This window comes from Amblyomma americanum, chromosome 7, assembly GCF_052857255.1.
Source record: "Amblyomma americanum isolate KBUSLIRL-KWMA chromosome 7, ASM5285725v1, whole genome shotgun sequence".
Classification (NCBI taxonomy): Eukaryota; Metazoa; Arthropoda; class Arachnida; order Ixodida; family Ixodidae; genus Amblyomma; species Amblyomma americanum.
In genome coordinates, this window is record NC_135503.1 from 149,061,459 (window position 1) to 149,089,204 (window position 27,746).

Sequence of the window (27,746 nt, forward strand, 5' to 3'; positions counted from 1 at the left end):
CTGTTGCAGGACCATAGGGCAGCTGAAAAGAAGATTCCACTGCCTGCATGCAGAGCTGCGGATGGCTCCAGACCGATGCCCTGCCATCATTGTGGCGTGCTGTGTGCTGCACAATATGGCTAAAAAGTATGCATGCCACTATGACGAAGCGTGCCAGGTGCCACCAGAAGTTGCGGCTGTGCCAAACTGTGGAAACGACGATGGCAGTGCAGTCCGCAGTGCTCTTGTGCAACAGCACTTCTCTCACTGTGAGTGCAACTTAATTCATTGAAATCCTGAGATGAAATGTGTGGTGAAAGCATCTCAACATGCACATCTAGGCAAACTGACAACGCTACCTAATCTAAATTCCTCCTAAATTAGCTGCTCTCCCGGGGCTGCGACTCGTATTCTATGCAGATGATATCACTTTATGAATGAAAACTGGCAGCAATGGTCAGATAGAGGACACACTGCAACAAGATGTAGAAATTTAATTATTTATTTTCACATAGTGCAACCTTTATTGGGGCTATTGCAGGAGTGGGGTTAACAATTCGTGTAAAAACGGCAACATACAACAAAAACGCACGCACGCGCACACACACAAAAAATTGCACCTAACATGTTTGAATACATAGTGCGAACAATGTGATAGGCTGTAACTAACAAATTGATACAATGCACAATGAACACAACACAAATGCAAACGCCATGTGGCACCGATCGCTGTTAAAAGTGGCTTCAATGGAAGAGACCGCGTTATGCCAGGAATTAAGTGGGGTTGCATGCGTGAGTAGCACGTCCCTTTCACTACTATCAAAGGAAAAGGCATTTTTGCAAAAGGGAAGGTAGGACTGGACATGTGACGAGACAGTTTGTCGATTTTTTATCATCCGGGTGTTACCATCTTCCATTTTTATCAGCTGCTGATGTGTATAAAGAGCAGTGGTTCCCGAATAAAAAAAATTCAGTTGTAAGTCCAGCGCTGTGTGTGTGTGTCTTTATCTTTCAGTCCGTGTCTTTTGAGCGCAGGTATATTTTCAATATGGTAAACCAACTCGCCCAACAAGCCACTCTGTTAAGTTCCAATGTTCAACGGTACCAGGAGAAAAGCTGTGTTTGAAATTATTAGTATGGGCAAAGCATGGCTTAACATTAAGGCTGTGATGACTCCTCTGGGTGATCGGAGAATATCGAGTAAGATAAATGCTAGTTGTGACTTGATAAAGTGAATTGACGATGCAGTGCAAGAACTGCAGTGAATCCACATGACGGTGAACGGACATGGGGGTTAGATTAAAAGCAGACAAGGCACAAGAGGGTGAAAAATGCCGATCATATTGACGGTATATGAACCTGTTGGCTTTCCTGTGGACGCTCTCAATTTGAATAATTTCACATTGTTAATGATTATTCCAGACAGGAGACGCGTATTCAGTTGTGGGACGAATTAAGGATTTGTACATTAATAGCTTAGTTTGTTTTATTAGGTAACGGTGTCCTCAAATAATAGAAGACCTGACTGATAAAGCAGCGAATCAGAGACACACCACGAGGCCGTCGAGCGAGAAATTACAGAAATTACAAATATCCGTCTCACTTAACATCTGGGTGGAAGGGCTTCCTGTAAAGAAAGTTCAAACTATAAGAATCCTTGGACTCTTCCTTCAGTCAAACAGGAAGGACAAGAGACAATATAAAGACTAAAGACAACCGCTAACATGACAGTAAGACTAATAAGACAAATTGCTAACAAAATGACGCGAGTGAAGGAGAAAGAACTGTGCAGAACAGTACAAGCATTTGTACTAAGCAGGCTTGTGTGCGCATTCCCATACCTGAAATTAGCACTGATAAAGTCAAACTAGAGGGTATAATTAGACACGCATACAAGGTTGTGTTAAGGCTACCGAAGTATACCTCCGCCGACAGACTGATGGGCCTAGGAGTACACAACACCCTAGATGAGGTTAAGGAAGCACATTTAACAATGCAATGAGGTCAGCTTTCCTGCACCAAAGCAGGAAGGGCCATATTTCATCGCCTAGGAATAGGCATCAAGCTGCCACCACTGGACATCAAGACACAAATGCCTAAACGAATCGCTCAGGCAATACTAGTTGCGCCACTACCTAAGAATATCTGCTCACCACGATGAGAGAAGGAAAGCTACGGCAAAAGCTCTACACAGAATGCACAGCTAACATGAACAAGTGCTATATGCAGATGCGGCAGAAAACCCACAGAAACAAGCGTTCACACCATCGGCGGTGGACACGCAAGGCAGACTGATAGTCTCCGGCACTACTCAAACGAGCCTCAGAAACGGCAGAACAGGCAGTCTGTCGCCCTTGCCATCATTATCACGAATGCTGCTACTATACTAAGTGATTCTAAATTTACCATACGCCGTTACGCGAGGAGAATAATTTATCGAGTGGCAATGAATACATGGGAGAAAACAAAAAGCTTAGAACTATCTTTCAGTGAAATATTTTATTTTATGTATGCACACTAGCAGTAATGGTCATTAAATATGCTAGTATTGACACATGCTTCCCACCCAACTCACTCTGCATATCTTTTCTTTAAAGGAAGTATATTTCATGGCAATGCTGGGCCAAGCAAGCTGTGATCCCAATTGCACGTAAGTAACTTATTTTACTGTCAAAACATATCACAAGCCGCCGCGGTGACTCAGTGGTTATAGCGCTCGGCTGCTGACCCGAAAGACACGGGTTCAATCCCGGCGGCGGCAGTCGAATTTCAATGGAGGCGAAAATCTAGAGGCCCGTGTTCTCTGCGATGTCAGTGCACGTTAGAGAACCCAAGGCGGTCGAAATTTCCGCCGCCTTTCGCTGCAGCATCCCTCATAACCTGATTCGCTTTGGGACGTTAAACCCCCACAAGCCAAACGAAAACATACCACAGTCAGAACGCATCACAGTCAAAATGCATCGCATTCAAAAATATCAGTCAAAACGTATCACCAGAAATGTTATATCGCTGTCAAAACGCATCACACATACTGTGCATGAAATGCACAGTGGAAACTTGTCTACTTAAATCACAGAGCAACTACGGGTGAAAATATCTGCAGAGGTTGCATATGCTGTACAAAAAACATTATGCAGTACTTAAGAGAATGCATTGTTGGGCGAGTCGGTCAGTCATGATGAACAAAGGGTACTGCGCACATGTAAACAAGGACGAGAAGGATATACTACAAGCGCTTGATGTGTACCCTTCTCGTCCTTTTTTATATGTGTGCAATACATATAAACAAGGACATGCATAGGAGAGGTACAAATAAAACCGAAGCGGTGACCTTGTGGTAGAGCATCTGCCTCGCATTCGGGAGGTGCTGGGCTCGATTCCCAGTGCCGCCGGGTACCCACCGGTTTTCTAATACGTACAAGATTCCCCCGGCCTGCTGCTCGGCTCCTTTGGGATGAGGTGCTTGGGAAAAGGATCCTGGACCAAACCGTAAAAAAAGAGCCACAAATGGGCTTTTACCGCACGAGGTGGATTAAGGGTTGCTTGACAGCGGAAGTTATCTCTGATCAGTCAAGGCAACGGTTTGGTCCAGGACCCTTTTCCCAAGCATCTTACCCCTGAAGAACCGAGCACCAGGCCGGGGGAAATCTTGTACCCATCAAAGAACTGGTGGGTACCCGGCGGCGCAGGGGATCGAACCCAGCACCTCCCGAATGTGAGGCGGATACTCTACCACAAGGCCACCGCTTCGGTTGCGCATGCTGTACAATAAACATTATGCAGTACTTAAGAGAATGCATTGTTGGGTGAGTCGGTCAGTCATGATGGACAGAGAGTGCTGCACACATTAAAAAAAAGGACATGCATAGGAAAGGTACAAGTAAAACATTATAGCTAAACAATTCAAATATAATGATGCTCGCCAAGGCACCCAGTGCCAAGTTTCTAAGTACAGAAAGTTTGTGAGCTCTGGCGCTCCATCTGCTTTTGTTTGGCGTTTTATAAATCTATCTTCGCACGTTTTGTCTGTACCTGTGTCAGTTCTGTTAGTGCCTCAGCTAGGCAGCCAAACTTTTCAATTGTTTTAACAGCTGCGTCGTTAAACTTAATGAAATGTTCGGCTGCATGCACCATCTTAGTTACTGCATCTGCTGCAGTCTGTGCTGTTGCCTGAACAGTCTCAGCTGCCCTTTTTTTTGTGCCTGCAGAGAAGCTGTCTCTAGCTCAACATTCTCACGATTAAGTTGGATCACCTCCTGTAGGTGCCCAGCCTGCTGCATTGACTGTGACTGCCGCCGGCAGGGCTGCAGGTTGTCCTGTTGCTGCTGCTGACTGGTGTGGTGTGTTGCTGCTAGTGAGTGCTACTGCTAATAGGTGCAGCCTCGTTCACTGTCAGCTGGTCCTGCAGCTGGTGGCCGTTGTGTGTAGAAGCTTCTTCACCTGCTGCTGTGGCTGTCTGGCCATCCTCTGCATCTGAATGTGTGCTGTTGAAGGATAGTGGGCTTACTAGCACATAAGCAGCTGTGACGACAGTGCCTACGTCTTCTGCTGGTACCTCAGCAGCAGCGTAAAATGTGTCCTCGTCGACGGCATCAGGAACATGTCATATAAATGGTGTAGTACTCTGTGGAGTCAGTGCCAGTGTTTGTGGTCTGCTGTCCAGATGGCCCTGGCACAGCTGCATCACATGACAGCACCTGCTGGTTGTCTGTGGTGCCCCTGTGCAGATAAGACAAGCTTTCTTAGTGGTGACGTTCACTAATATGAATTCCAGCTGACTAAGTTGTCAGTATATTTCTGTCATTAGAGAAAGCTGCCTGTCTGTTTGCAGAGCAGGGAATGGTAAACAATGCAATAACAGCCAGGAGAGCAGTTTCCTCATCTTTCCATTTCTTGTCTGCTGATTGTTGTTGCATTCTTCGGCATTCTCTGCCATTAACCGACTATGCTTTGTTTACTGAACTGTGTGACATAGCAAAATGAAGGAACTTCAGCTTTTTATAAAACATAACTAATGTGAAGCAAAAGCTCATTAAATCAAGAACCACACATGGATGCCACCACATTTCAAATTAACCGAAGTTCCAGTTGAATGTTCACCTTCTGCTTCTCTTTCCAGAAGGCAACTGCCATTACCTTTTGTTGTCATCAAACATGACGGAGGGCCAGGAAGGGTAAAGCAGTATGGTTCAAATTATCCAAAAGTTTGAATTACTTCCGTTCGAAATATCGAGCTTTCAAAGCATTAGTATGTATACGTAGTGTGATGTGCACCCTTTCTCACAAGTGCCTGGGGCACTGCAGCTGCGGCTGAGCCAAGTAAACCATCCTCCCAGTGCTGATTTTGCTCCTGTTCACTGCGAAGCTAGAGATTGTGAAATGGAGTCTGCTAGCTTCACTGTAGTGTCACCTCTACTGGAGCCTAGCATAATCAGCATCCGGACGACATCACCTCTACAAGAGCATGGCAATATCGTTGAGATCACAACATGTTTGCGCCACTAATTAACAGAAGCAGTGGCTGTGTACTTTGCAGAGACTTAGCTTGCAAGTGTGCTGCTTGCAGTTTCGTAAGGCATCACATGGAAGCATGTGGGCCTCAAATGTTTCTTCCACCTAGTGTTCTTTGCAAGCAAACTGCGAAGACTGCTATCATGACTGCTGGAATTTTGTGCTCTACAGTGATTGCTTGATTATAACAATACACCCATGTTCACTGCTGCTTGGAGTAAACAAAGAATTCTCACTTGCTCAGGTCTATGCCGCCTGACAGGCCCCACAAGCACGGGGTTCTGAGGCCTGAGGACATCCCTGACTGATTCCAGCAGGGCTGGAATCTTGTGCTCATTCCGGCCGGCACCTGCAAACATTCATTGAGACAGTCATCAGTCCTTTTCCACCAAGAAAAGCAGTGCATAGTTGATGTAATATCTTTTTGCATCACAAAATACTGCAGTGAGATTCAGTATAGAACATGCACATGAATGCACCTTTATAAAAAATGCATACTTTCCATCCGGCGAACGGATGGAAAGTTGGTCAACTTCAACTTTCTGGCGGACGAGCGCATCCGGCCGGGGACCGGATTGCGGCTATTGGCGAACGGATGGAAAGTTGGTCAACTTCAACTTTCTGGCGGACGAGCGCATCCGGCCGGGGACCGGATTGCAGCTATTGGCTGCTTTTCCCGTGACGTCAGTGACGTCTCGAGCCCCTCCGCCTCGGTTCTGCCCTGCCGGGGCAAGATGGCCATCCGTCGACTGAACTTGGGAGCGCGGCCTGGGCAGCGGCAGCGATGTCGCGAAGCATATTATATTGGCCACATCTTGATATTACCAGTGTTCAGAGCGACTGCAAACTTCGCCGCGTTCAGCAGTGGCGAGCGATAGTTCCACTAGTTGATGAATTCTGTAATCATCTATGCTGACGGAGTTGACAGAGCGCCTCTTCAAACCGATGCAAGACCTGTGCAGTGGCGGTGTCACGAAGTGTTTATTTCGAGCTGTTTGTGGTTTTTGCATGCGTTTGTAATTCCTGCTGCGGCTCTGCAAACCGACGCAAGACCTGTGCAGTGCAATGGTGGTGTCACGAAGTGTTTATTTCGAGCTTCAACACGCACACCATGGCGATGCCGAAGCGCAGCCTACTAGGCCTAGGTGCAGGTCGCCGAGGAAAGGAAAAAAGTACCACGTGACCACGAAAAGAGGTTATTATTGGGGGGGGGGGGGGCGCTCGTACGGGAAGTAGGTAGGGAAGGGGGGGGGGGGAGCGCAGTGTGCAGGGATATCGGGATTTGGAGAGGGGGGCAGGAAAGGAGGCAAGGGAGAAGGTAGTCGGGCGCATACCGATCTGTCCCTTGGGATGCGGGAGCCCGTTTTGGCGCGCGGAGCGATGCTGGCGGTGCGCTCGCGCCGGCTAGGTTGCCATCAGCCGGAGAAGGCTATTGGACAGACGGATATGCCGGGCGGGCCAATCGGCATGCTGGGACCATCCGCCTCGCTCGCAAGCGCCAAAGTGATCGTACAACACCTTTCCGCCTCACGTCCGCCTGGCGGCCGATAACTGGCGGACCGCTCGCGAAGCGGACGTGGCGGATCCGCCTCGTTCGGCGAGCGGATGGAAAGTTGGTCAACTTCAACTTTCTGGCGGACGAGCGCATCCGGCCGGGGACCGGATTGCAGCTATTGGCTGCTTTTCCCGTGACGTCAGTGACGTCTCGAGCCCCTCCGCCTTCCTCCTCGGTTGTGCCCTGCCGGGGCAAGATGGCCATCCGTCGACTGAACTGGGGAGCGCGGCCTGGGCAGTGGCAGCGATGTCGCGAAGCGTATTATATTGGACACATCTTGATATTGGATGCAGCGATGGCGTAGAGGTAGAACATCCGCCTCGCGTGCAAGAGGACCGGGGTTCAAATCCTGGTGCCGCGCAATTCTCCACCGGGTTAAAAAAAAAAAATCCGCGTGTCGATGGAATTGCATAACCAGGCCTGGAGTGCGGCCTTATCTCGGTGACCAGAACCGACACGCACTCTCTCACCAGAGCAGGATTTGGCCACCCTGGTGTAGTACTTGGCCACAACCTTCTATGATCAAACCAATTAACCCTCGGCCCTCAGTCCCCAGCGGCTGCAGAGCAACTGACCACGGCGGCGGTCAGACCTGTGACGCAGCGGAGGGTGCTAAGAATCTCTGGCTCCGGACAGGCCGCCATTGGAATCTGAACCTGGCAACGTTTAACGCTAGAACTTTAGCTAGTGAGGCTAGCCTAGCAGTGCTGTTCGAGGAACTAGCGGGAATTAAATGGGATGTGATAGGGCTTAGCGAAGTTAGGAGGACAGGTGAGGCGTATACAGTACTAAAGGACGGACACATACTGTGCTATCGCGGTCTAGAGGGTAGACGAGAACTAGGTGTGGGTTTCCTCATTAATAAGGATATAGCTGGCAACGTAGAGGAGCTCTACAGTATTAACGAGAGGGTAGCAGCTATAGTAATTAGGCTGAATAGGAGGTACAAGCTGAAAGTGGTGCAGGCCTACGCACCCACATCCGGCCATGATGACCAGACCGTCGAAAGCTTCTATGAGGACGTAGAATCAGCAATGAATAGAGTAAAATCGCAGTACACTGTACTGATGGGCGACTTCAATGCGAAGGTGGGCAAGAAGCAGGCTGACGACCACGCGGTAGGTGACTATGGGATAGGCTCTAGAAATAGCAGGGGAGAGTTATTAGTCGAATTCGCGGATAGAAATAATTTACGGATCATGAATACCTTCTTCCGCAAACGAGAAAACAGGAAGTGGACCTGGAAGAGCCCCAATGGTGAGATTAAAAATGAAATAGACATCATACTATGCGCTAAACCTGGCATCATTCAGGATGTGGCCGTCCTCGGAAGGGTGCGTTGCAGCGACCATAGAATGGTAAGGTCTAGAATTAGCCTAGACTTGAAGAGGGAACGGAAGAAGCTAGCGAAGAAGACCATTAACGAGTTAGCCGTAAGAGGGAAAGCACAGGAGTTTAGGATAGCGCTGCAAAACAGATACTCGGCTTTAACTGAGGAAGATGATCTTGATGTTCATTCAATGCACGATAACCTGACATCAATAATTACGGAGTGCGCAGTAGAAGTAGGCGGTAGGACAGTTCGAAAAGATACCGGGAAGCTATCTCAGGTGACGAATGATCTGATTAAGAAGCGCCAAAACATGAAGGCATCTAACACTACCGATAGAATAGAACTAACGGAGCTATCAAAGTTAATAAATAAGCGCAAGGTAGCCGACATAAGGAAGTTTAATATGGAGAGAATCGAGCATGCTATAAAGAACGGAGGTAGCCTAAAAACAGTGAAGAGGAAACTAGGCATAGGTAAAAACCAGATGTATGCATTAAGAGACAAGCAGGGCAATGTCATTAGCAATATGGATAAGATAGTTAACGTAGCCGAAGAGTTCTACACAGACCTGTACAGTAGCCAATGTAATGAGAGCGCTAATGAGAAAGACAGCAGTTCACAGCAATGCGTCATCCCGCCAGTAACGAAAGATGAAGTAAAGAAAGCCTTAGAAGCAATGAAAAGGGGAAAAGCAGCTGGGGAGGATCAGGTAACAGCAGATCTGTTGAAGGATGGAGGGGACATCGTGCTAGAAAAACTAGCCACCCTGTATACGCAATGCCTTATGACCTCGACTGTACCAGAAGCTTGGAAGAATGCAAACATTATCTTAATTCATAAGAAGGGAGACGCCAAGGACTTGAAAAATTACAGGCCGATCAGCTTACTATCCGTTGCCTACAAAGTATTTACTAAGGTAATCGCTAATAGAGTCAGGGCAACGTTAGACTTTAATCAACCAAATGATCAGGCAGGCTTTCGTCAAGGATATTCTACAATAGATCATATTCACACCATCAATCAGGTGATAGAGAAATGCGCAGAATATAACCAACCTCTATATATAGCTTTCATTGATTACGAGAAAGCATTCGACTCAGTGGAAACATCAGCAGTCATACAGGCATTGCGTAATCAGGGGGTAGAAGAGCCTTATGTCAAAATACTGGAAGATATATATAGCAACTGCACAGCTACTATAGTCCTCCATAAAGTCAGCAATAAAATTCCAATAAGGAAGGGCGTCAGGCAAGGAGACCCGATCTCGCCAATGCTGTTCACCGCATGTTTGCAGGAGGTATTTCGAGGCCTGAATTGGGAACAGTTGGGAATAAGAATAAATGGAGAATACCTAAATAATCTGAGATTTGCTGATGACATTGCCTTGCTGAGTCACTCAGGAGGTGAACTGCAAATCATGATCAACGAGTTAGACAGGCAGAGCAGATCGATGGGTCTAAAAATTAACATGCAAAAAACCAAGGTAATGTTCAACAGCCTAGCAAGGGAACAACAGTTCACAATTGGCAGCGAGAGCCTAGAAATTGTTCCGGAATACGTCTACTTAGGGCAGGTAGTGACACCTGATCCGGATCATGAGAGGGAGATAACTAGAAGGATAAGAATGGGGTGGAGCGCGTATGGCAAATTCTCGCAGATCATGAGTGGCAGTTTACCAATTTCCCTCAAGAGGAAAGTGTACAACAGCATAATCTTACCGGTACTCACCTACGGGGCAGAAACGTGGAGGCTAACGAACAGAGTTCAGCTTAAGTTAAGGACAACGCAGCGAGCCATGGAAAGAAAAATGATAGGTGTAACGTTAAGAGATCGGAAGCGGGCAGAGTGGGTGAGGGAACAAACACGGGTTAATGACATCCTAGTCGAAATCAAGAGAAAGAAATGGGCTTGGGCAGGGCATGTAATGCGAAGGCAAGATAACCGCTGGTCTTTAAGGGTAACGGAGTGGGTTCCAAGAGAAAGTAAGCGTAGCAGGGGGCGGCAGAAGGTTAGATGGGCGGATGAGATTAAGAAGTTTGCAGGCAAAGGGTGGATGCAGCTGGCAAAGGATAGGGTTAATTGGAGAGACATGGGAGAGGCCTTTGCCCTGCAGTGGGTGTAGTAGGGCTGATGATGATGATGATGATGATGATCTTGATATTACCAGTGTTCAGAGCGACTGCAAACTTCGCCGCGTTCAGCAGTGGCGAACGATAGTTCCACTAGTTGAATTCTGTAATCATCTACGCTGACGGAGTTGACAGAGCGCCTCTTCAAACCGATGCAAGACCTGTGCAGTGGCGGTGTCACGAAGTGTTTATTTCGAGTGGTCTTTGCAAGCGTTTGTAATTCCTGCTGCGGCTCTGCAAACCGACGCAAGACCTGTGCAATGCAATGGCGGTGCCACGAAGTGTTTATTTCGAGCTTGAACAAGCACACCATGGCGATTCCGAAGCGCAGCCTACTAGGCCTAGGTGCAGGTCGCCGAGGAACGGAAAAAAGTGCCACGTGACCACGAAAAGAGATTATTTGGGGGGGGGGGGCGCTCGTACGGGAAGTAGGTAGGGAAGGGGGGAGCGCAGTGTGCAGGGATATCGGGGTTTGGAGAGGGGGGCAGGAAAGGAGGCAAGGAAAAGGTAGTCGGGCGCATACCGATCTGACCCTTGGGATGCGGGAGCCCGTTTCGGCGCTGGAGCGATGCTGGCGGTGGGCTTGCGCCGGCTAGGTTGCCATCAGCCGGAGAAGGCTATTGGACAGACGGATATGCCGGGCGCGCCAATCGGCATGCTGGGACCATCCGCCTCGCTCGCAAGCGCCAAAGTGACCGTACAACACCTTTCCGCCTCACGTCCGCCTGGCGGCCGAAAACTGGCGGACCGCTAGCGAAGCGGACGAGGCGGAAGGCGCTCCGAAACGATCGTACAACGGCCCTAAGTCTGCAAACACGCTCAACACCGTGCGCTGTCAGTCACTACTCAGGGCGGAGGGCGATGAGAGATTCATGTCAGGGGCAAGAGAGAAACCCACGAGTCGAGAGAAATTTAGAATGTTTTGTTGTTATTTGTTTTTTATCATTAGGGTCCTGTGTTCGAGGTGGCATGCCTTCCTGAAGGGCTGTATAAGAATTTCATAGGTCTATTGAAGCCTGGGGCTCGTCTCAGGAAATTACCACCCAAACTTGTTTATTTCCGAAGGCATTAAATACGCAGGAAAAGGCATTGAAGCCTAGGCAGAGGCTCTGTGCTTAGAATGTAATTGAACTGCGCGTATGCTTTAACTATACGGTTAGTCGGAAAATATGGTTTTGTAGAGTTGTTTGCGTGAGATCGCTTTTTCTTCAAGCTACGGCTGTTGAATTTCTCTGTATGACTTCGCTTCTTTAACTTAGAGTCTGTCTTTGTCTATTTTTGTGCATATATATTTCTCGATCATCTGCCTTATACATCCCTCTTCATCACAGCCTACCGTATCGCCACGTTTCGAGATGCCTTAACCGCGCCTAGAAAAGCAAGCAAACCATCATTTAAATTTACTCGTAGGAAGATCTTTCTTTTAATGTTTATCGCATCGCGTAGTTACGGCTGCCTTAAAAAAAACAGAAGGGAACGTGCTTGACGATAGAAAAAATGGCAAGCCTTCCGAGGGGAGGTCGGCGGATGCATTGATTGTTATAACGGAATTTAGGTTATATGATAAAGTGCGTTCATAAGCAATTTCTCGTAGAAAACACGCTTGTCCGCAATTTTTGGGCATGATATTCTGCCAAAAGCTTCTCTATTTGCACTGCGTTGGTTCGGATTCTGCTCGGGCTATGGTGTTAAAGATGATTTTGTTCTGTGGATCCTATTCGGAGGTATAATTTCGGAATATTTCAGACAGGCTGAACTTCGGGTGCTCAGCAATTTCCGGGCGTAGGTCGCCTCAGTTAAAATATTTCATGGTTAAAAGTTCGCCATATTTTGTACGACACGTAGTGCGCGATACGTTGAATCAGCGATACCTCCTAGACTGAGTTATATTTGCTTCTAAAAGGCCTCTGAAAGGTGCTCTCAATAAGTTAATGTTATGCTTGCGATGTTAACGCGCGACGGTTCACGAGTATCTTCAAGTAAGAATTTTTTTATAGCGTTGGTTACAAGTTGGGCTATCTTTAGTCAAAATTTAAATTTTCGTGTCTACGAGCCTTTTTGCTCGCTGAGCGGCCGGCCGTTCTCCGCCGACCCCACCCACTAGGCCCGGCCGCGGACTGCGCACCGAGCTTGCTGACTTCATCATCGTCAGCCTTACTGCACCCACTGCAGGGCAGAGGCCTCTCCCAAATATCTCCAAATAACCCTCTCGTTTGCCTTTTCAGCCCACCCAACGGCCGCAAAATTCTTAATCTCATCCGCCCACCTAACTTTCTGCCGCCCCTTCCTACCCTTACTTTCTCTTGGAATCCACTCCGTCACCCTTAAGGACCAGCAGTTATCTTGCCTTCACATTACATGCCCTGCCCAAGCCCATTTTTTTCTCCTGATTTCGACTAGGATTTCATTAAACCACGTTTCTTCCCTCACCCACTCTCTCCGCTTCCGGTCTCTTAACGTTACACCTACAATTTTTCTTCCCATGGCTCGCTGCTTTGTTCTTAACTTAAGCTGAACTCTTTTCGTTAGCCTTCACGTTTCTGCCCCGTAGGTGAGTACTGGTAAGATACAGATTTTGTACACTTTTCTCTTGAGGGAAATTGGTATACTGCCACTCATGATCTGAGAACCTGCTGTGATGACCGCCCATAATGCGCAGGTCCACACGGGACGGAGAGGCAAAGAGACACCGTATGGCTCAGTTTAAACAAACAGATATATTCAATAATTACACATGATTAAGATTATACATCAGAGGCTGGGGCGTCCGAGCTTACGTGCCGACGACTTCATGGGGACGATGGAGCGGCTCCGGAGTTGAGCTCGAACGGTTGCTGGCAGAAGCTGCACGCCGTCGGGCTTCGGCGCTGAAGGCCCCCTTGGCGAAAGATGTCGTCCTGAGCGTGCTTCTTCCGTACTGCTTGTCGATTTTTATATCCTCTTCTCCCCACACTCCCTAGGGTGAGGACGCCCACGCCGGAGAGGGGGGGGGGGGGGCTAGGGCTTTCACTTGGGCGCACAAACACACCACCGCACTTATGGTCTCGCCCCCCTCACGTGTTGAGTCCGAGGGAAAGAAGGTTGTCTTCGAGGTAGCGCATAGCGTCGGCTGTGGTAGGCGCTCTCTGGCCCGCTGACAGTTCCCGCGGGTCACCGGCCTCCGTTCTCCATCAAATGACACTCGCCCCTCAAGGCCGGAACGCGAGGTCACTAAAAGGCCGGGAAAGTGGTCCCTTGTCCTGGGATGTGCTCGGGAGGGTTTATTGATGAGGCCCGCCGTCTTGCCACGGGGCCAGGCCTGCCGAAACGAGGCCGCCCTGGAACGGCCACGCCAATTGGGGAGGATAAAGCCCGTTTCCCCGCGGCGGCGGCGGCGGCGTTCGACTCGTGCCGACACTATGGAAAGGGGGTCCGGTTGGGCTTAAACCCCTTCGTTCTGGTCGTCACTCTCAACGAGTATGGCTCGGTAATTGATGATGCCGCTGTCATCTGGGTCGTCTCCGTGCGGTCCACGGCGGCAGGCCCAAAAGCAATCTCACTCAAGTTGCTTGCAGCCATATACAGTAGAAACATGAAAGGGGGTCCGGTTGTGCTTTCGCCGCCACTGGGGGCTCCATCTACGCCGCGCCGTCGAACGCGGAACCTCGTAGCACACACAAGGAACGTCACACTGCCATATGCCCTTCACCCCATTCTTATCCTTCTAGTTATTTCCCTCTCATGATCCGGATCAGCTGTCACTACCTGCTTTAAGTAGACATATTCCTTTACAACTTCCAGGCTCTCGCTGCCAATTGTGAACTGCTGTTCCCTTCCTAGACTGTTGAACATTACCTTGGTTTTCTGCATGTTCATTTTTAGACCCAGCGTTCTGCTCTGTCTGCCTAACGTATTGATCATGAATTGCAGTTCACCTCCTGAGTGACTCAGCAAGGCAATGTCATCAGCGAATCGCAGATTATTTACGTATTCTCCATTAACTCTTAGCCCCAAATGTTCCCAATTCAGGCCTCGGAATACCTCCTGTAAACATGCGATGAATAGCATTGGCGCGATCGTTACTCCTTGCCTCACACCCTTCTTTATTGTAATATAGTTGCTGACTTTCTGAAGGACTATGGTAGCTGCGCAGTTGCTATAAATATCTTCTGATACTTTGACATAAGGCTCTTCTACACCCTGATGCAATGCCTGTATGACTGCTGAAGTTTCCACTGAGTCAGATGCTTTCTCGTAATTAATGAAGGCTATATATAGGGGTTGGTTATATTTTGCGCATTGCTGTATCACCTGATTGATAGTGTGAATATGATCTATTTTGAATATCCTTTACGAAAGCCTGCCTGATCATTTGGCTTATTAGTCTAAGGGCTCTCTGGCTTTATTAGCGATTGCCTTAGTAAATACCTTGTGGTCAACGGACAGTAAGCTGACAGGTCTTTAACTTTTCAAGTCTTTGGCATCGCCTTACTTATCAATGAAGATAATATTTGGGTTCTTGCCAGCTTCTGGTACGGTTAAAGGTATAAGGCATTGCGTATAGAGGGTGGCTCGTTTTTCTAGCACAATATCTCCTTCATCCTGATCCTCACCAGCTGCTTTTCGCCTTTGCATTGGCCCTAAGGCTTTGTTTACTTTCTCTTTCGTTACTGTCGGGATGACGCATTGCTCTGCGCTACAGTCTCTCTCATTAACGTTCTGACCAAATTTGCTACTCTACAGATTTTTTCAGAACTCTTCGGCTACTTTAACTATCTTATCCATATTGCTAATGACATGGCCCTCCTTGACTGTTGACGCGTATATCTGGTTTTTACCTCTGAGTTTCGTATTCACCGCCTTTAGGCTACCTTCGTTTTATTTATTAACTTTGATAGCTCTGCTAGTTCTATTCTCTCCGTAGGGTTAGACGCCCTTATTTTTTGGCGTTTCTTAATGATATCTTTCGCCTTCTTACATTAGCTTCCCGGTAATTTTTCGAACCGTCCTACCGCCTACTTCTGCGGCGCACTCCGTAATGATACCTGTCAGATGATCGTTCATTGTATGATCATTAAAATCGTCTTCCTCAGTTAAAGCTTAATATCTGGTCTGCAGCGGTATCGTGCATTCTTCTGTTTTCCTTCTTACCGCTAACTCATTAATGGACTTCCTCTTCACTAGCTTCTTCCGTTCGCTTTCCGTAAACTATTTCTATCTGCGAACTCTCCTAATAACTCTCCCCTGCTATTCCTAGAACCTATCCCATAGTCGCGTACCGCCCGGTCGCCAGCCTGCTTCTTGTCCGCCTTGGCTTTGAAGTCGCCCATCAGTACAGTGTACTGTGATTTTAAGGCGAAAGCCTTTAATGGCTCATGCTCGCTGCCACGATCGTGTCCGTCCATCCGTCTGTGCTGATTCGTTTAAAGGGAACAAATATAGATATGAGAGAAAAAATGGTTGCTTCAGATAGAGATGAAAAAATCAGCCTAAAAACATTTTGATGACTGTAGCGTAGTTAGTAAATAAATATAGCCAAAAATGTCAAATTTGCGCCCAAATAGCGCGGGCGTCGATATAGCCAAGAACGGTGGGACGTCACATCAACCGGAAGTCGTCACAGCATAGTGAAATAACCAGGGAACTTATAAAGATAGGAGAAAAAGAATTGTTGCATCAGATAGAGGAGGAAAAATGAACCTATAAGCCAAGTTTGATGACTGTAGAGTAATTAGTTAATTATTATATTCAAAATGTAAAAAAATTGCGTCGAGCCGCTGCAGTGGTTGAGTCGTTACGGCGCTCGGCTGCTCGCCTGAAAGACGCGGGTTCGATCCCGTCCTCGGCGGTCGAATTTCAATGGAGGCTAAATTCTAGAGGCTCGTGCACAGTGCGATGTCAGTGCACGTTAAAGAACCTCAGGTGGTCGAAATTTCCGGAGATCTTCACTACGGCCTCCCTCATAGCCTGAGGCGCTTTGAGACGTTAAACCCCCATAAACCAAGCCAAACCAAAAGATTGCGTCGGAAAAACGGTGTGACGTCACATCCAACGGAAGTCGTTACAGCAGAGGGAATAAAAATTTGTGATCGTATAGCTTTGGTTAAACCTGGAGTTACGCGATAGCTACAGTTGGCCGAATGGAACTTCCTCAGTTGAATTGCAAACCCAGTCCTTTCGCCGCTCCGTTTCTCTGGACATTCCTGCTCCATGTTCGTCCCACTTGACACGGCGCATGCGCACAGCTGTTGCAGCTCGGTGTCGCTGCTCCGCACCACGTGGCCAATCATGTGGCTGGGCAGGTGACCAACCACGTGACCAGCTACGGCGTCGTGCCGCCGGCAGCTGCTCCGCACCACGTGACCACCACGTGACCCCGTGGCGGTGGCGGCGTAATATAGCTGTCGCTACAAAATCAGAATGAACGAAAAAAAGCCGGATTCGGTAATTAGTGATTCATAAATGAGAGTAATTAGTAATTAATTAATAATAATTTACACAGGCAGCAACAGTAGCAGCCGAAGTCGCGCGGAAAGGCTTTCGCCTCACGCAGTTTTGTTCGTCAAATTGCCCCCCGAATTTTTACTTCGTTTATTGCCGATTCCACGTCTTCATAGAAGCGTTCAACGGTCTGGTCATCATGGCTGGATGTAGGCGCGTAGGCCTGCACCACATACAGCTTGTACCTCCTATTGAGCCTAATTACGATAGCTGCCACCCCCTCGCTAATACAGTAGAGCTCCTCTACTTTGCAGCTATATCCCGATTAATGAGGAATCCCATAGCTAGTTCTCGTCTATCCGCTAATCCGCGATAGCACAGTATGTGCCCGTTCTTTAGTGCTGTATACGCCTCACCTCTCCTACTAACTCCACTAAGCCCTATGACATTCCATTTAATTTCCGCTAATTCCTCGAACAGGACTTCTAGGCTAGCCTCACTAGATAAGGTTTTAAGGTTAAACGTTGCCAGGTTCAGATTCCAATGACGGCCTGTCCGGAAACAGAGATTCTTAGCACCCTCCGCTGCGTCACAGGTCTGACCGCCGCCTTGGGCAGTTGGTCCGCAGCCCGTGGGCACTGAGGGCCGAGGGTTAATTGGTTTGTTCAAGGAAGGTTGTGGCCAGATACTACACCAGGGGGGCCAAATCTTGTTCTTGTGAGGGAGTGCGTTGTCGGTTGTGGTCACCGAGGTCAGGCCGCACCCCTGGCCTGTTTAGGCAAGTCCATGGACACGTGTAGTTTTTTTTTCAAACCTAGTGGAGAATTGTGTGGCACCAAGATTCGAGCCTCGGTCCTCTTGCACGCCAGGCTCTACCTACGCCATCGCTGCATCACCATTGCTTACCTATACTTACTGGACTGTCCGTTTAGTTCTACATACACATCAAATTTCGAAGATTTATGAGCTTTATCGTCTCTGACTGGAGGCTGCCTTGGTAGCTGCTTGAAATTTAGAAGAATCTAACCAATATTCATTCCTTTAGCGACGGACGCCAACGCACGACACGGTGGAGAGCGAAAGACTTAAAACACGTCGCGGGAACAAGCTCGCTAACTTTGGCGTGGGATTGTGAGTTTTCTGTTGCGTGTAGAAGTGTATTATTAATGCGAAGGCACTAGATGGCGATGTTGACGCCGGGAGTGCCCGCAACATGTGTAGCCAGAAGTTGGTCCCCTGTGACGTCGCTAGGTATCTGATATCATCTATCATATGACGTCATGTGTCATGTAAGTCATGAGACATTAGAATAAAAATAAAATTTTTTGGATCTTCGTGAAGATCGAGCCCGGGCCTCTGGCGTGCGAGACGTGGACGCTGCCACTCCACCACGACATTCGAAGCTGAATAAATGCGCGTTTAGAGAATGCACAGTTCTCAAACACATATCTTCGAATTTTTGTATTGAAACCTACATGAGTAATTATGAGCATGTTAATTACGTATGCTGTAGTCAAATGAGTGCCAAGTTTCCCCCATTTCTGGGGAATTTCCTCCGTGCTTGACGTGCAGTCGTAGCGCCATCATGTGGCGCCCACTGAAAACCCCCTTACAATGTACGACGCTGGCCCACCAGATGCCGCAGGTGGCGGACCACTCGCAGCTTTCGGATTTCTGCGCGTAAGGAGACTCAAGTGCAACTCGTAATTTTTTGGGCTCACATGTTCATGACAACACAGCTTAGTTATAGAGATTTTACCTACTCTCCCCGGAGGATGTTTCAAGGCCCTTCATGATGCAATAGGTGACTGAATTAACCGCCGTCACCTATCGAGCAACAATTCCCGAGTCCACATATTACAACTACACCTCAAGCATCTGTATACGAACACTTAACAATTATTTTTGCTTCCGTAAAGACGTCACAGTGAGGTGGCGCCTGAAGGATCTGCAACTTCCGCTTTTCTCACCGCTTGTTTTTGCGTTCACAGGACGAATTCGTTGTTCATGCAGCTAGCCCATCTAGCCAATCTATTTACGATACCCAGCAGGAAGCCTTCGCCGCCCCTTTAAATTTACCGCAATCTCGTCTCTGAACAGTAAGGACTGGCCGGGACTGCTAATTGAGTTTATTATATAACTTTTCCAGAAATCTATCCGCAACCTACTATTTTCCGGTATATTTTCGGAGCAGAGCGCAAAAAAAAAATTATTATTACTGTCAAAGCTTACCTTATCGTGCTGCACGAAATTCCCAATCAGCATGAATAACCCTAACTATAATTAAAATGCAATTGTTTTTTTCAGTCTCAAAAACTCACTTTTAAAATTGATTTGTCGTCATTCTTCCCCTGTTTTGTTTTCAAAGCAATACACCACCTTTCCACGCCATGGTCTCACTGGCGCGGTGCTCTTGCTCTTACTGAACGCGAAACGCAAGAGCCTCCAGTGTGTTGGGCGGCTGCAAGTTTAAGATACCGAGGTGGTCAAAATTATTGTGCTGCCCTCAAATACGGCATCTCTTTCTCTCTCTCACTCCATTATATACATTCCCCACAGCGCGACTGGAATGTGCAGCAAGAAGTGAGACAATTATTGCACATTTCATTTCCTTGTAGCAACTATCTCTAGCAAACGAAGCTGGCCCGAACCTATATTGAAATTAGCATCTAGTGCGTCTAAATCATTCGGCCTCATCAGAAGATCGCTATGGCTGGCTCCTCCTACTGTTTGAAGATTAGCATGTAAAACTTTCACCCATAAAAAACATAAATATGCTGCACCAAACATACTTAACATATTAAAAGCCGTCCAAAACTGCACAGCCCGTTAGATCACATCGAATTAAATATAAATCATAATATTACCGGGATAAAATCAACGCATAACCTTCAACCACTTCAGCACCGCCGAAAGATCGCAGGACTATGCCCTTTTCATAAATTATATTACAACTTTCTTGCCATCCGTGAGACACAATTTCCAATCCTCTGCTGAACATCAATTCGTCTCTTTTTTTGCCTGTGCCTTGAACGTGTGCATGGATCAACAAGAGTGTTCAATAAACCTTTTTTACGAACCTTTCTTTATTGCATTTAAGAAGAAAGCTAAAACTGCCCAGCGCATATAAAAAAATTGGCTTACGAAACCCGTGTGCGGTCTTTACTTGAATATGCTTCAGTAGTGTGGGATCCATACACGAAAAAAGACATAAAGATCCTTGAAAAAGTCAATCGGAAAGCGGTTAGGTTTACGTGCGGAAAATACAAAAGGGAAGACTGTCCCTCGCAGTTAATGGTCTCAAATAACATTCATACACTAGAAACCCGCAGAAAGATGAATAGATTGATATGCTTGTTTAACAGTTTAACAGAAAAAATAAACTTAAGCTTCCAGAGTGCATTAAGCGTCCTCTAGTGAGAGGGACTCGGGGTGTTCATGAGCATTCACTTGCTCCCCTTTTCGCCGGAACTAACAGTTTTGAATACAGTGTTTTTCCCTAGAACAGTGAAAGATTGGAATTCGTTACCGGCATCTGTTTTTTCCTCACAAAATTTTTGTTATGCATTACATCGTCGACTTAACTGCTAATATTGTTTATATATATGTTTTCTTTCCGTGTGCTGCTAATATTTCATAATTTTATTCTTTTGGTTATGTAACAATGTAAATCCATTCTTGCTTGGGTCAAGCAGTAGCCTGCAGTATTCTGAAATAAAAAAAATGGCCAGGCTTAGCTTGGTTAAGCCAAGAATGCGTTGCATATCTCGATGGAGTTCCGTGCTGCTCCGTTGACTCGATAGGCTTTTGACTCGATCGCCATTGAAACTGCCCGTGTAGCAGCGCTCGATCGCCTTTGAGTCGATAGATTATCGGTTCGAGGGCCCTCGAAATGCCCGTGTGACAGGGGTATAAGACTGTCCCGGCGAAGGAGCGCAGCTCTTTTATACATACGCCGTGACGTCAATCATAGCGCAGCGCCCCTAGCGGGAGGAGCGGGATTCAGGTGGTGGCTGCGGCCGCGCGCGACCGCGCGAGTTGGGGCCCAACTTTTCCTCCGGCTGTCGTGACGTCACGTCACGTGGCTTGGTGGCTGCCTGGCCGCGCCCAAGGGCTGAACTGAGTGATTGCAATATGCAACGCATAATAAATAAATACACTGCAGCAAAAAATTGGAACCAGCTACCGGACAACATTGTCAATAAGCGCGACCCTACTAATCTTAGATAGGCATCAGTCGATACTGCCGCCAATAAAAAACATTGAATATCTGTCTCCGATCTAGTGCTTTGAGTACTAAAATTTTCTTTTTCTTACTGTTCCCGATAGGCTATCGCCACTCTGCATTGACTAGAAACGTTTTGTATCATTCAAACTGTATTTATTGTTTCACATTCCATGTATTGTGCTTCATTGCCTTGTATTTTATTAGCATTGCGTAACTCTCTTTAGATTGCATTTATTAGGTTCTTCCCTTCCCCTTATGTAATGCCCCGATAGAGGCCATAAGCGTACGTAAAATAAATTATTATGAAGAAACAAAGCTCGTTCTCGCTTCACTGCATGCTGCAGTAGTCAAATCCGTCGCCCTCCACACTGCGCCTTTCCCTCTCGGCGCCTGCTCTTTCTCTTTCCCCTACCGCACCTTTTTACGGGCGTCGCACTCACCTACCCCTCATATTACTTCTCTGCGGTGCGCTGAGCAGACAGCACACACCGCCGCGAACCTGGGCTGTGTGCATTTCGGAGCTATTGCTCTCAAGTAGTGCTTACCTGAATGACACAGGCAGCGCGAAATTGTGTTCGCTACAGGGCAAGCCATCCTGCGGTTAGCTCTTGGACAGGCAACGCTTGCAGTCTGTAATGGAGGAGCGATCCCTGCGCGAATAGCACGTGCCGAAAGTTGCGTTATCTTCTTCCCCGCAGAGCGCAACGTCTGGTTGCCGTCATGGGCTATCCGTCCCCTTCCTTGGTCCTCCTGCTCCTCTTGTGGATTGGCGCGACGGGACCGGGCGCAGCGAATCCTCCCAGGCTCAGCGGTCATCCCTGCTCCCAAGAACGCGAGCAACGCTCCAGACTGCGCCGGGTGCTCCTCATCAATGGCACCGCCGTGTGCAACGATGGCTCAGCTGCAGGGTGAGTGCCTCTGACTTTCAGGTCTCTTCGAACCAAGTTCCTGAATCCTCGTAGGATGGATAGCATGATATACGTTCCATTCAGGAGGGTTGAGCTAAACAAAAACCTATCCGTTTAATACGTTATGACTGGCTAGTTGATCGTGCATGCTGAGGACTACAGCCAGGGGTAGTAAGCTCTAGAGCATTGCACGGGCCAGATTCTGAGGCCCGAGACTCAAAGCCCGAGTCCGGCCCAGGCCCGTGGCGTCAAGCCGGAGCCCGGCACGGGCCCGCTAATTATCACTTTACTGAGCCCTGGCCGGGTCCGTTCTCGCAGCAGTTCAAGTGGTAAATTGTTCGCTGAGTGCAAAAAAAAAAAAAGCGCGCTCGCCCGCTTGGTTTTTTGAACTGTGATCTTATCTGTGAATAGCACCGAACTTCCCAGAGTCAAATGAAAAAAAAAAGTTGCATAAACGCGCTATAACAGTTGCGTTACATCCAGATTTCTCTCCAGTCATTTTTAACTGTCCGCGATGTCTAAATATTAAAATGTGCTCAAAGGCATATTGATGACATCTCCTTATTTAATGAGCATGATTTTGTGGGTGGAATTATCGCCTCACTGGGTTCTGTGGTGACGAAAAGTATTAGAATCGCCTCTTTATAGGTTAGTAAGTGTTTGTGGAGCCGATGTTCCCTAAACCACTATGCTCTCCTCAATGGCGTTCCTCGTAACGTAGCGATGTGGTTACGGGAGGCGACAGTCAAAGTTTATCTTGGGACAGACGGCTGCCGGTCGATAGTTGGAATGAAGGCCCTTCTCCAGAGCTTCTTGTGGGACTTAATCGTCCAGTCGTGAGCGGCAACAGAAAAAAAGAGAATATGGGGAGCGCCTTCTGACAGATCTGACGGGCTGTGCTGCTCATAGCTGAAACACCCGAGTCAGCGGTGCCTTTACTTTAGTAGGCGAGCACACTCGTGTAATGAGCCGTCAGTCAGGTGTTAAGCTCCAATAAGGACGCCACTTAGTGCAGCCCACTGCTGGGTGTTTCATATTTATATTTTTATCTTTTGTATCGTTCAGTGCGGCTAGGCGTGCGCATCCGAAACGCTTTGGGCATAGGACAGTGCGTGACGCTATTAAAGTCGGTCTACAAATGAGCTGAGCTTTCTCTCATTCCACGTGAGCAAAACAAAAATTAATAGATGTGGTTTATTAATAAACCACAGGAAAGATTTCAGCTGTGGGATTCTTTCATGTCCGAGATATCTCGAGGACCAGACGAAAACAAAAATCATCATAACTTGTACTTTATCTAGCGTCAGGAATATGCCTCTAAAGCAGATGACAAAAATAAGTAAGTAAGCGCCGAGTAATCTATTGCTCATTGAACACCACGGCCCTATTTAACCTGTGTCGCTGCTAGAAAACCCTAAGTGTATTTCAGCCTACACTAAGGAATCAAAAGCCGTACGCAGCCTCCCCACAGCTGTGGCCCAGTAGTTGAGCATCCGCCTCGCATGCAGGAGGTGCGGGGTTCGATCCCAGTGCCGCCGGGTACCCAGCGGTGATACAATGGGTACAAGCTTCCCCTGGCCTGGTGTTCGGCTGATTCAGAATGAAATGCTCTATAAATCGATCTTTGACATCACCTTGATCAAACTAAATATACCCTGTGCCATGGCGCTCATTCGCCGCAGATTGCCTCGAACCATAAAAAAATTACTACCATCATACTCGTACGCAGCCTTTCTATGTACAAGTTCGAGCCTAGACTGGTCCGCGTCTTCAAGTCCTGGCCCGGCCCAGGCCCGTCATCTCAAGCCCGGGCCCGGCCCAGGCCCGGCGAAGCAGCACATTTTCCGTCCCGGCCCGGCCTTACGGGCCGGCCAGAGCCCGTGCAGTGCTCTAGTAGGCTCCGGTTATTTTCAGTTTCAACTACTTCATTGCACTTGGTATCGGAAAGAGACGATGTTTAAAAAAAATAATAAATCGTTGCATCGTGGTGACGGCCGAATTGTCTGAGGCACTGGGAAACAGCGCTGCTTTGTTATCGGGGGCTGTGTTTGCAATCCTGCTTAGGGGTAATGTTTTTTCAGCCGTATATCGTTGCCGTGGCAACGATACGACGCTTCATTTGGCTTTTTTCTCCTGCTGCGAGAGGAAATTGCGCCGACGTGCGGATTTGCTGGGCAATGGTGTATGTGGAAGTTTCCCACCGCAGCTGTACCTCTGTGGCAACACGGATGAAGCAAGAAAAGGGCTAATCAGCCCCGGTGTGTCTTTTTCTTGCTTCATTCGTGTTGCTACTCACTTTGTCAGTTTGTTATGGTTTTTCGAGTGCAATGGCGACAGCATGCCAGCGCTAACCAAAAGGAAGGGCGTAAGCATGCATGCACTGGCGCCACACACTCTACGAAAAAAAAAAACGCCCTAGGGGAGAGCAAAGACAATTGTAGTCCTCAAAACCCCCTGTTAGTCTCTAAATTTGCACACGACACTGTTCTTGCCACAAATGCGCGCCGTGCGCAAACTCAACGGACTAACTGCTGAGAAAGAGAGTAACGAGAAGGAGGGGGGGGGGGAGGTAATGACAGCATAGCAGCACGCGAAAGTCACGCGACAAGAACTCGACTGCAATAGTATTCGATTTTTGAAGCACAGGATGTCGTCTAAGGCCAGTGAGAGCACTGCCGCTTCCCGTGAAGAAACGGATAAACTTTCACGTGAGAAAAAGGCTTCGTGCAACCGAAACGGCCGGCGGCTGTGCAACTGCATAAACAAGTACTGCGAGCTTCAGTACGTGCCAAATGTGAATTGTAAAGGTGAGGGTTAAGCAAGTACACGTAGATTCGTATCGTTGCGGTTTGTTTACGAGTTTATGTGATGCTGTGTAAGTATCGGCGACACTTAGCGAAAGGGTGAGTGGCAAGCAGTCATTCCCTGTCACCGCTGTCCGCAGTAACAAAAAACGAAGTGAACCATGGCCTTCTTTATTTGCTTTCGACAGGCTGTAATTTGCGGCTGCCAATTGCGAGGAATAAGACCATTTTATGCGCAAAATAAAAAACGGAAGGAAAACAACTGTTGTGGTTGTAAAGTACCGGGTGCAATATATACAGTCCAGCACCTTTTTTTTTTGCCAAAAATCGTATGTAGATCGCTGTTCGTGCGCATTAAGGCTTACCGCAGCTTGTTGAAAGAGCATATTACATCAAAATCGCCATACTTCGCTCTAAACAGCATACGTTTGATAGAAATGCGAGCGGCAAACACGGGCAATGTATACGCTTCGCATCTGAGGCCTTTATTTTCTCTCTCAGACTCTGTGGCGGCCTAGTCATATGCGAACTCGGTTCTCAATCGAAAGGTTGTCGGTTGAAATCCTGCTGTTTCCAATTCTGTTTATTCTGTTTCCTTTATTGTCATTATTGTCTGTTTCCTTCATTGTCAACACCAGCACCAATAAGTGCTGTTGGAAAAGATCCCGCTCTAAACTACGCTCTAACTCACTTAGTTTGCATTTTTTTCATAAAGCGTCTCTCCCGGGGACTAACCGTTGCATCCCTTTCAAGAGGATCAACAGTTACAGCGTTTGCAGTTAGACCCGAAATGGAAGAATGCCATTGGCAGGTCAGTTAGTCCCCAGAAAAACGAACATCTCGCCCCCTGTTAGTTCCTTTTTTTCTAAGAGTGAGCTTCCTTATGTCTTGACCTTCTCATATTGATCTGACTTTTTGCTTCCTGAGTCACTACGTGCTGGTTAATGACGGGTCAAAAGCGTGAAACATGCTCTCTAAAGTTAGCAGTTGCATTATACAGAGGTTGCGGCAGGACGCCCAACCCCATGGATGAGCAGATGTTGTTTTACAGCGAGAGCTGTAAAGCTCCCATTACTGGGTTTCACGTCACAGTAGTAGTATGTCGTATTCGTCGGCGTAACCTACGGGTGCGTTGAAATGGGAACCACTCGGAGGGTGGCAACCGTGAAAGGAGCAAGGTACGATGTCTAACCGATCGTTGCTACTGTCGAAGTATGAGGGTATCGGGAGAACGGAGGGATCCCCAACGTGAGTATGGTTAGCCTGGAAGGAGGCGAAGGCGTAAGGAGGAGTCAGGGCTTGCCACGGAAATCACCCGCAGGGTAGTTACCCTGGAAGAACGAGGAGTGTTACCGTGGAGGGAAGCATTATGGCGAGGGTTTAGGAAGGCGTAACCAGAGGATGGTTAACAACGGAAGTCGTCTGCAAGGAGGTTACCGTGCAAGGCGGAGGGTGTCGTGAAAGCGTGATAACGCGCAACCGGTACGCGCTCGCCATGGCAACCAACCGAAGGGTAATTACCCTAAGAACTGGGAGGAGAGTGGCCTTGGAAGGAGGACGTATTCCCAGAGGAGGAGGGTGTGGCGATAGTGTAGCAACGCATTGCATCCGGACCCGTGTGTAGCGTGCACGGAAGGAAAAGGCAGGGTATGGCAGCGGGTTAATGTAGCATGGCCCTTGTTGAAGTGGAAAGACGGGCTACTTGCTCTTGGTAGGTAGAATGCATTTTTCAGGGCAAAATAAACATCACAAAGAAAGGAATGCACGGAAAGGAGATTCAGGGTTCGTCCTGTGCCTTAATCATGAACTAATCACGTGCGCATCCTGTACATACTTATTACTGTGTAAATAGTTTTTGTGCATATTACCTATCCCCTCTATCCTCTCTACCTGTCCCCTTACCTCTTTCATTTCTCCATTCTGCCTGCTATCCCTCTATTTCCGCTGCCCCAGCTCAGGTGCTTTCCTAGCGATGTCGTTTGCCGGGACCAGCGACAATCTTTTCCTTCTTTTTTACTATTATTTCGATAAACCACTGCTTCTACTCGTCCTGCGTTTGTGTTTTTGTTTGTCCTGTGCATTTCGCGCTGAAAAAAATAGCATTTAAGCACGGTCCATCCGCGGCAGCTGCCGCGAAATTCGCCGCCCTTGGCGCATCGGTTATTGGCGGCGCTGCGCTTCTAGAGCGGCGGACTACTGCAGAGGAGGCCTAGGGGAAAGACGACTACGCTTCAATACTAAGAATTTTGTAGGCTTGCACTTTTAACAATTGCACTTAAGCCTGCTAAGAGCGGAAATGCTAAAACCTTTCCCTCTCCTCTCTTTCTCCTTCCATTTTTCATTCTTAGTTTTTGTTCATTATTTTTGTTATTTTTCAGCTTTCTGTTTAGTTTTGTTTTGATATTATTATTTTATTTTGACTTTGTTTTTGTGTTAATTTTCCCGTTTTTATTTCATTATATCTATGTTGATTATCAACCGTTGTTTAACGAACCTTTACATTTTACAATACGAGTTATTGACAGTTCGTGCGGACACCTTCCGTCCACTAACTTCCGTCTTCAACCTCCGTCCACGCCGCTCATGAGCCAAGAAAGGCTTACGCCTTAAAAGAGCGTCCTAGAACTATACAGACGCGACGTAGCTCTAATATACTTTACCGCAACATACCGTAAAGTATAAATATGCAAACAGCTATCGCGGAATCTCGCGTTAACCAGTGGTTCTGTCGTGACTATATCATGCGTTCTCTCATTTTTTTAATATCGTGTTCGTTCTGCTCTGCTTTATTTATTGCTCGAAATTCATTGTTGGCTTCCACTTCGCAGTAGCTGAGACCGGAAAAGGAGTCTGAATTTCAGCTAGAGCCGTCGATCTTG

The 27,746-nt window shown here is 47.6% G+C and overlaps 1 protein-coding gene across 1 annotated transcript in view; it reads left to right on the top strand.

The window, feature by feature from the left end:
• LOC144096666 (palmitoleoyl-protein carboxylesterase notum1-like) overlaps window positions 1-27,746 on the top strand; it is a 285,055-nt gene that overhangs the window by 55,327 nt on the left and 201,982 nt on the right. The window contains exon 2 of the mRNA XM_077629502.1: window positions 21,854-22,063. Within this exon, the coding sequence (XP_077485628.1) occupies window positions 21,876-22,063 (188 nt within the window). The 5' untranslated portion in view covers window positions 21,854-21,875. The remainder of the gene's footprint in view (window positions 1-21,853; window positions 22,064-27,746) is intronic.